We start from the raw sequence: 9844 nt of genomic DNA on the forward strand, positions 1-9844 counted from the left end.
AAACTTGATTGATTGATTGATAATTTAAAAATAAAATAAAAATCTGGGTGGTCAATTATTGGTTTAATAGTTTTATGTCTTCCCTGCTCTGATGCTCTTCCTGAGGTTTCTTCCTTTTTTGAATCAAGGGTCTAAGGATAAATGGTTTCATATGCTGTAAAGATTGTAAAGAAGAAAAAGTGTGATTTTTAATTTTGGCTTATATAATTTCTTTTACTTGACTCTGACTTTAACTTCAGACATTTGGTGGGACCACTGGACACATGTGTGCAACTGCAATATGTAGTTAAATGTGCTCTTGTATGGATTTAAATCTGTACCTGTGTTACTTTGTCTTACTTTCCATGTCTTAGCGTTGCTTTGAAGTCCATTGTTACTGTCTTGCATCCAGACTCCATACAAGTCCAATCACAATATGAGCGTAATGACGTCCATTATCAGTAGCAGTGTAATTACTTCCATATCAGGATGAGCTGATGACTTCTAAATCTTGTTTTGAAGCTCAAACACCAGTATGATTAAAAAGCAGATCTTTATTTGGTTATTAAATGGGTGAGCGCTGGTGTAATAAAAAGATAAAAGACGTTTTCTAAACAGCAGGTGTAACTGTAAAGATTTGGTTCGCGTCTCTGGAGTCTACAAACATACAATGAATATCGACAATAGGATTTAATATAACGTGTGTTGTTTCTTTACAGGTCTAGACAACATCCAGAAGATTGCTGCTCAGGGCCGTTATGAGCTGAGAATTGACATGAAGGACGGACAGGAGTCGGTGTACGCCAATTATGATAAATTCTCCATTGGGGATGCGAGAAACCTCTACAAGCTCAGGATAGGAGAGTACAATGGCACCGCTGGTACGTGGTTGAATACATAAGGAATCTTTTTTTTTAGTTAACGTGTGTCACTGGTGGTCCAGACCCCCACTAGGGGTTGCCAAAGCTTTACTGTGTGTCACAAGACCTTCTTCATTTTAATGGGTATAAGACCTTTTTTAAAATAAACAGTATATCTTTCATTCATTTCTGTGAAGAAAACTAAACAATGAAATTGTTATTTTTAAAGTTTGGATTATTATTTAAAATATAAGCTTATAAAAACTCTTGCTCGGATAAGGGCATGGTGAAGACCTGAACACAAATATTTCCTCAGAGCCTTCCCTGTCTGCTGAACAGCCTCATCCTGCATTAGGTAAAATAACCAAAGAGCTAATAAAACAATGGAAGAAAAGTATTTTTAAACAGACACACAGACAGGATTGTATGAAAGGTACCTAAAACATCCAAACTCATTTCTGATGTAGTATTCGGAGGGAACAGTCTGCTCTTTTGCATTCACTATTTGGGTTCATTGTACAGTTTATGTGTGTATATAGTATATGTGTTATACTATTATTGTTGACCTCAACATTGAAAGCTTTTTACTACATGGATATTTTTTTCATATCAACACTATACACTATATACTGTAATATAAGTGAAAAAGCTCTCCCATCCCTTCTCCGCCATCTGACATTTTTTCTCCTGCCACTTTTCTTCTCCCTGATGTCTGAAACCCTCTTCAGCACTTCTCCACATTTCCACTCATGTCCTCACTCTCTATGTACCTCTCAGTCTGTCAACATGACCATATGCCAGAATTACCCATCATCTCCTCATGTTTATAATTATAAATCTGTCTGCCTAAATAAATTCAGAGAGCCTGCAGCAGGAAAGTCTTTCCTCTCTCTTCCCTCTCATGCCTCTCCCTCCTGTCTGCCTGGTCGTTTATGTCCCTTCATCACGCTATTCACCGCAGCCATATGCAAATGTTGCCTGGCATACGTTGATGTTTAAGGTTCTCCGTCTCTCTCGCTGTCTCTCCCTCTCTCCTCTTACACCAGGTGACTCTCTGAGCTACCACCAGGGCCGGCCCTTTTCTACAAAAGACAGAGACAATGACATCGCTGTCACTAACTGTGCCTTGTCTTACAAAGGAGCCTGGTGGTACAAGAACTGCCACCGGGCCAACCTCAATGGCAAATACGGCGAGTCCAGACACAGTCAGGTGAGTCGTCCAATAAATATCTGATCAAAGAGTGAATGTGACAAATAAATCTATCTATATAGTCTAATAGTCTACTGATTATTAAGTCAAACATATATTGTGGCATAAGTTAGAAAGTAATCCAGGGCTGGTCTACCTAAATTACAAAAGAGCACTTTTACTTATTGTGGTGTTATATGTGGGATGGATACAAGACAAGGATGAATTACCTTGTCTTGGCTCAGGACCTCATAACTCAATTTTTGTTTGGTTTTGTTAAAGTTCAACATCAACAGACACGATAAGGGCCTTATGGGTGATAATATGGGTGAGCTTTATTACCAAAGAAGGTGTCTGGGTCAAAGTCTTTAAGGCCTTCATTATTTTGGTTTTGTGCTTACATAATGCATATTCCTAAATTAATTTGTGTCTAATCAAATTACCACACAGGAAATCTGAGGCCAGGAATGGGAGGAGGAATGGGGGGAGTTAAATTTTCGTTTAATTTGTCCAGGTTATGAGATAATTGGTCTTCAGCCACCATCCTGATACAGTGGGGCTGGTGGTGTTTACATAATTAAAACATTTAAATTTTCATCAGCAAATGTGTATTTCCATAAACAATGTCCCTGCGTCACCTCACACTGAACGTCTCCACTGAGCTACTTCTTTGGTAGAAAGCAGGTTTTCAATCCTTTAAGCACCAGACATGCCCCATTCGTGTATATGGTATTGGCATGGCAGCAGTGTGGTAGTCCTAAAAGCTCAGCCATTTTTGTTGGTATTTGGGTGAAGCGGCCCTTTAGCTCAATATTGTGGCGTTGGCATTTGAAACACATAAACTGTGCTGATTATGGCAGTGTGATTAAAGGTTAAAATCTCTCATTTTGAAAGTCTTATAATTTAAAAATTAAATTACATGAAACTTGCTACAGACATCCATCTCCATACTTATTACACTGATTGGCCTGATGGAGGAGCTATAATGAAAGGTCAAAAACAAAAGGACCGTAACTGCTGCTCCACTTGTCGAATTTTAATGAAACTTGGAGAGATGCATCTTAATATTGATTGGTTCAAAGTGCTTGTTTCATCTGTTGGAAATAAGACTCTTTCAGGAGGAGTTTATCTAAAGTTCATAGTCAAATTACAGAAATATGTGAAAGGAAAAGGCCAGAGTTTATTACAGAGTATTTTGCCTACTACATGTGAGGTGTGAGTGAGTGTTAGGGGCTTGTCTTTTGACAAAAGTGTGATGTGCGCTCTCTCTCTCTCAGCTTGATGCTGAAATGGCTCGAGAAAGAGAGTGGGGTTTGTGTGAAGCACTGATTAGGCTGAACTACAAAGGCTTTGGAGCATCATGGCTTCTCTCTGTGTGCTCTGTACCTTTCTCTTTGTTGCTTGATGACATAAAGTGAGACCAGGTGGGAGCAGAGATGGACAGGCATAAAGACCTGCAGAGAGAAATTACCTTTCAGAGTAAAGCTGAAAATGGGTGGGTTTTGGCTGTGACGGGGATTAGAAGGGCTAGAATGAGACTGTAATTGCACTGAATTCATAATTGTGCTATCTCTCAAGTAAGAAAGTTGGCCCTGCTGCTTTAAAGGCACTTAATATAAAATTTCCTTTTTCAGACTCTTCTTTTATTTTACTTTTTCTGTCATTTTCTGAAATGCCCTTGTTTGGCCTAAAAAGCTCTGTTGATTCTAGCAGCTTCTGAAGTCACACTTTCACTCTTGCAGGGTATTAACTGGTACCACTGGAAAGGCCATGAGTTCTCTATTCCTTTCGTGGAGATGAAGATGAGACCGTTCAACTTCCGTAGCATCAGCAGCAAGAGGAGGCGGTCTGCCCCTGTATGAACAAACCGCCTCCGCGCAGCCCAGAGTGGCGGATAAATGGAGTTTGGACGATGTTTGGTGATGACTCTCTGCTTCCTGTGTGCCACACTGATGTGTTTTTTTAAATGCCTTTTAGTGAGGCTGCAAGAAAAAAAGGGGGGGTTATGACAAAAAGCTACTAATATTTTATTAATATTCAATTGTAAAATAATAAAACACATTATTATTAATATACTTACAACAGTCAGAAACTGCTATACCCATGGAAGAGATCATGTAATAGCAGAGCTGGTGAAACATCGTCCAAACTCTGTTTACCTCTGCTCCTGCTCAGCTTTAGCTGTTTTTTCCCTGCTGTACTTCTACCCAGATGATAGAGGACACTGTATGTAATTTATTAAATACTTTGAATGACAATGGTTCTATTTGCTGTAAAAAAAAAACAACAAAAAAAAAATGGAAAGGCAAACCAAGAAGCTTCTTTTTTCTTTAAGTGTGTGATTTGCCTTTCCCTGGGATGCGAGGAAATGTGCTCAGAAATGCCCTCAAGAGTGCGAGAGCTAGCGTTATTTTAACCGTTACGAAATAATAACACTTTTAACGAAAAATATACTGTATATGCCCTTAAACCCCTTAACTGTAAGATATATATATTTTTATAACTGATATTGTGACAAAAGTCCATCTGTTTAATATGATTTGATGCCTCGGTTTTTGAGCCTACATTACGTTAATCATTGATGACAATTACTGGAGATAAAAATGAACATCAAAAAGCAAAACCTAACATCCAGAATCATCATTCACAAAGCAGTGCACCAGCAACAGCTTCATTACCATCTATTCTATTTATTTTATTTCTATGTGTTACTGTTAATTACAATATCCTTTGTGTTAATTGTTGAAGCTAAATGAAAATCACCAACATTAAACTTTATTGTTATTGGTAGCCACACTGAGACAGTATTTGCACTACGAGTGGGAACACAGCAAAGCTATTGTTTAATCAATTCAAAGGATTTCTCGAGTTGTTCGGGGGCATATAATATTATTTCCTGGACATTATTTTCAAGCAAATTACAAACGCTAAATATCTGTTTCACCTCTGTTATAGATGCTGTGATTGCTTGCAGAGATGGTGCTGATAGATGTAACATTTAACCAAAGATCTGCATAATAAAGACTTGGCCTGCTTTTTGGAAAGATGCCAGTCGGTTCTGTCACCAAAGTCACTGAAGCAGCTTTTTCCTCCATTAATAGATTCTCATTTTTCAGGGACCTTTATGGTAATCATGTCCCCTGGCAATATTTTATGCAATGTGAACACTAAATTCTATGCAGAGGAAAGTCAGGGGTGGGCATAGTGCAGATTTTAGCCTGGCCTCCCCCCACTGCTAGCTGGAATGAACTTAACAAAGAAAGCAGAACAGTAGGTGGAGTGGAGCCAAGTCTTTCTTCTGTGCCCTTCTTTTACTTGCTTCGCTATTTAATCTCCCCAGTGAAACAACAAAATCAGCAAACATGGCAGAGAATGTATTCTTTTAGGCATAATCTGCAGCATGCCCACCAAGCATTTAGTTCTATTCAGTGTTCACACTGTTGCACAAAGCGTTCAGTGCCAATGTGCTTAGTTGACTGCGGTTTTCTGGAAATGGTTTTGTTTTAGTTTCCTGCCTCCTCTGTTGGAGGAAAATTATCTCTGTAGAGTTTGAAGACAAAAACCACACAAAACTGGCTAAAGTTCCTCTCTTGCTTCATACTATCAATAAAAAAATTTTTTTTGTCCTGTACAATCCTTAAATCAGTGTCGCCATCGCTGCAAGCAACATTTGGTCTCATATATATTCAATAATCCAAATATTACCAGCTGGAAATCTCATTCTTATGTACTTCTGTCAGTTTCTTCAATTCAGTTATCTCACTGAAGCAAACCAGCAAATCTGGCTTGTGTCATGTGACTGTGAATATTTTTCATTTGTGTTTTTTGTCCTTTCGACTTGAAAACAATGGTGACTCCCCCCTCTATAAACTACTACTAATATACTCACGTAGATATAGAGTTGCCGCTAATGTGACTTTTGATGTGTTCCCCCTTTAGATGCAAAGTAATTCAGAAAGGAACATTTCCCCTTTAACCGCTGTATTTTTAACCATTGTTGTGTTTAAGGATGGATGGAGCCTACTGCATGTTGACTAAATTGCAATCAAGAGCCTGATAGTAAATAACAAATGTCATAAGAATATGTTTTTGTTTGATTTTTCTTTGCTGATCCGGGCAAAAGGTGCTCTTGAAATGGTTTGTAAGGAAGAAGATGTAGATAACTTAGACTATCAGCTGCTGTGGAAAAACAAAAACACGACCGAGATATAATTTATAACAAACCATTCCAACACGTGACCTTTCCCAGGTCTGATTTATGTTTCAGTGTCAAAGTGACTGTTTCAGAGCCTCACATGCAATCCATCTCCCATAGTGATTTATAATAGAGTAGGGAATTCTCTGTGTACTTATTTCATTAACTACTTAGATAAAGTTTTCCTCAGTGCATTTTTGTACAAGGAACAAAGGTCATGAAGCTTTGCAGGAAAGGACCAGAATGTTATTTGTATTGTGAGGGATTTATTTCTCTCATGGCAAACTATGAGGTGCTCTTAAATCTTTCAAGAGGAACGCTAATATATATATTTAAGCTTATTTTACATATTTTTCCAACCAATCTTCATCAGTTTAAGCTTTTTCTGTCAAAAAGTAAATTTTATTTTCAAGTTGTCCTGTTGTAGAAAAGCCTCTGTCCTGTCTTTTATTTCAGGTTGATCATCTACTTATATGATGATTTTATGTGTTTTCTTTTGTTTGTTTTTTCCCATTTATTAAAAAAGTTAAAAAGTCTATTGCTCGAGACAAACAATACATTACACATATTAGTGTAATTACAGGCTTGGTAATATTACTCTTAATTGAAAGTTTTTTCGGGAAACATAATTTGAAATCGAGCATCGGTCTTGTCATGGAAACAGCATGCCTGAAATCACAAGACAGAAAAGCTCTAATTATTTTCTTGATATCATGAATAACTTCCCTCCAGCATCAAGTAAGAGCCACTAGTTTGTTTTCCTCATTGCAATTATCTTTGGAGGAGAGGCGGATGTTAAATTGGCATTTTGTTTGTACTTCATCATGTATAATTTCATCTCTTCAATCTACTGTATAACATCAGGTTTGAAAAGAAACATCCCCTCTATGATTCAAACTTATAACTCAGTCTCAGTCACTGGAATACACTGGATCACTGTTTGTTTCTCCTGAGAGGAAACCTGTTCCCCTTATTTATTTCACTACTATTTATTTTCCATTACTCTGCAAGAAATTACAGTTAATAACGACAAAAAGTATCAAAAAGTAAAATGCTTTATTTCATTGGTTTGTTTTACTAGTGACCTGACTGATATAACCGCCATGTTCGGTGGTGGTTGTTATATAAGCCAGATACTGTAACTGCATTGATTTGCCATGGAAATGTAAATGTTGACAAAATGTGATCTTGACTGTTTGAAAAGCTCATATATGCTGAAACTAAGAATTTATTGTTGGATAACCTTGGATATTACTGTCAAATTTAGCTCTAGTTTGACTTAAACATGTACTATATAGTTCCTTTTTTAATACATTTTCTACATATTAATAAAACATTCAAATAGTCTGATTTGGTGTATTTTGTTTCTCTCTTTGTTATGTGTGGTGATTACATGCTGTTACGTGAGAAGTTTATGGCGAACTGGTCAAATCCATGTACAACATCTTTGCATAAACAAAGCCTTCGTTCAATTTGCTTTAAATTTTTGAGTCAAGTTTTATATAAATGTCGAGATGTAATTACTCTCCCTTTTTACTCCTCTAAAATAATGAAGTATCAAGAGCCGACTGACTCCATGTCGTAAACTTTTCAAAGTATATTCACTTCTAATTGGCCATTAAAAACCGAAGTGAGGCCAGCAGCAGTTAAGAGTGAACAGTAAAAGGTGCCGTCATAAAGGTCTGCCAGAGCGACTTGGCTCTGAGATCACTAATTTGTGCTCACATGCGGAGACACCGCAGACCTGCACTGACATGAAAACATATCTGATGACTTGTAGTACAACATATTGGTTAAACATTCATTCCACATAAAAAAATGAATCACCTTCAAAGAGGTTGTTGGAGAGAATGATCTGTTGGCAAGAAACCCATTTAAAGTCAATTAGACTGAAATTCAGAAAAAGCTGATTTCTAATTTACGAATAGAATGTCTCCAATTTATAGAAATAGTTTGACTTTTTGGGAAATATACAGCTGTTTTACTGAGATAGATCAGTACCACTTATATCAGTCTGTCAGATATGAAGCTATAAAGCGGTACCTTTAGATAATGTTCCAACTAGGGCATTTGAGAAGTAGATAAAAAATGAATATTATAACATTATTATTATACAATAATATTCTCATCTCTTTAGCTAAAAAACTGACTACTAATTAAGGCTTGTTAGTTTTCTGAATAGTCTGACGTTAATAAAAATAGCATTGAAGGTTATACTGAACTACAAACAGCTAGTTTGAGCACCTTACAAAAAAATGCACAGTTACACACATGCATTATAGCAGCTACAGATTTTATCGCAATAACAGACACCGACAAACCCCCAATTCAGCAATTTTAAGATTCATTGTTTAATTACTGCATGTTCTAATTATCCATTAATTATCCATTCAATTGTCTGGTCAGCAGAAACAACTTGGTAAATAATGAGCCTGCATGAAGTTTGTGAATATATTAGAGTCAGACAAATAAATGAGCAACACCGGATTAACAGTGTGGTAAAGGTCAGAGAGATAAGCTCATGGTCAGTCTTTATCAAAACAAAATGAACTGCTGTGTCAAGAAAACAATGCTCGCTGTTTGACGAGGTTCTCTTCCTGTTTACACTATTTATACTTGAACTATGGATTCCTAAGAGTTTGAGTAAAGCTTTTATTGAATAGAAACTACTGCTTCAGTATCTTACAGCAGTTTGTCCCCGATTTACCAGAATTATCAACAGAGGGTGATGTTTTTTTTCCTAATTTCCTGCAATTTTATATAACTTTTTAATAATTTACTCAACGTTCTGCTTGCTACAAGTGCACGCTGTCTTTTAACCTATGAAAGAGCTCCATGGGGAGCAGTGGTTTGAATTAAAAACTGGTCAAATTGATCAGGATGTGTTGCACAATTGAAGTCTGATTAATTAAACAGACTACAAACCCTGCTGTGTTGACGCCACTGCCACAGTCTGCTGGGTTCATACGGTGCATCAAAGGCTGTGTTTGTAGTTCTTACATGAAAGATATCTCACACTTTCGTCTGTGGATAAAAAAGCTCAACTTTTTCCATGGTAGATACGGTAAGATTATTGTCTTTTATTGCAACCAGCAGATGGGGTAACTGAACTTGCTATAACCTGAACTCCAACTCTTTAGTTTTTAATGTTGATCCTGAAATCTTAGCGTTTCATTTGTGACGCTGAACAGCTGACGGTATCTACATCACAACAGTTTAGATTATTTCTGTTCAGTTTCTGTTGTGACAGCATGCAACCTGCTGTAGTAATATTCCACTGTACAGCTGCCAGTAGTCAGATCTCAGACAGCTAAAAGGACACAATTTCAAAACAAAACCCCAGACCACACAGTCTCGGTTCTCCTCTCATCTTGAAACAAATTAGGAGAAGTTGGTTTTCATTAATGACATCATATTAGAATAATAATTTGACAGTATTATTAACTCTTACAGGGTTACTCTAGCAGTTATTAATGATCAGATCAAAGTTTGCTGTGTAGCACCCCACCACCCTGTGCTATATAAAAGTTAACACTTTTTGTTTTGGGGTCATAATGGGATTGGGATTTTTACTGTGGTATCAAATCGGTATCAAGAATTGAATTTCACTGGTATTGGTAT

The 9844-nt window shown here is 37.0% G+C and overlaps 1 protein-coding gene across 1 annotated transcript in view; it reads left to right on the forward strand.

Moving 5' to 3' along the window:
- Positions 1–3961, forward strand: part of tnr (tenascin R (restrictin, janusin)) — a 65151-nt gene extending 61190 nt beyond the window's left edge. Inside the window, exons 25-27 of the mRNA XM_035671497.1 lie at positions 699–860; positions 1886–2049; positions 3771–3961. Of these exons, the coding sequence (XP_035527390.1) occupies positions 699–860; positions 1886–2049; positions 3771–3890 (446 nt within the window). The 3' untranslated portion in view covers positions 3891–3961. The remainder of the gene's footprint in view (positions 1–698; positions 861–1885; positions 2050–3770) is intronic.
- The last annotated feature ends 5883 nt before the right edge of the window (positions 3962–9844 follow it).

The sequence above is a fragment of the Morone saxatilis genome, unplaced genomic scaffold (genome assembly GCF_004916995.1).
Source record: "Morone saxatilis isolate NCDOM2014 unplaced genomic scaffold, NCSU_SB_2.0 Contig23, whole genome shotgun sequence".
Classification (NCBI taxonomy): Eukaryota; Metazoa; Chordata; class Actinopteri; family Moronidae; genus Morone; species Morone saxatilis.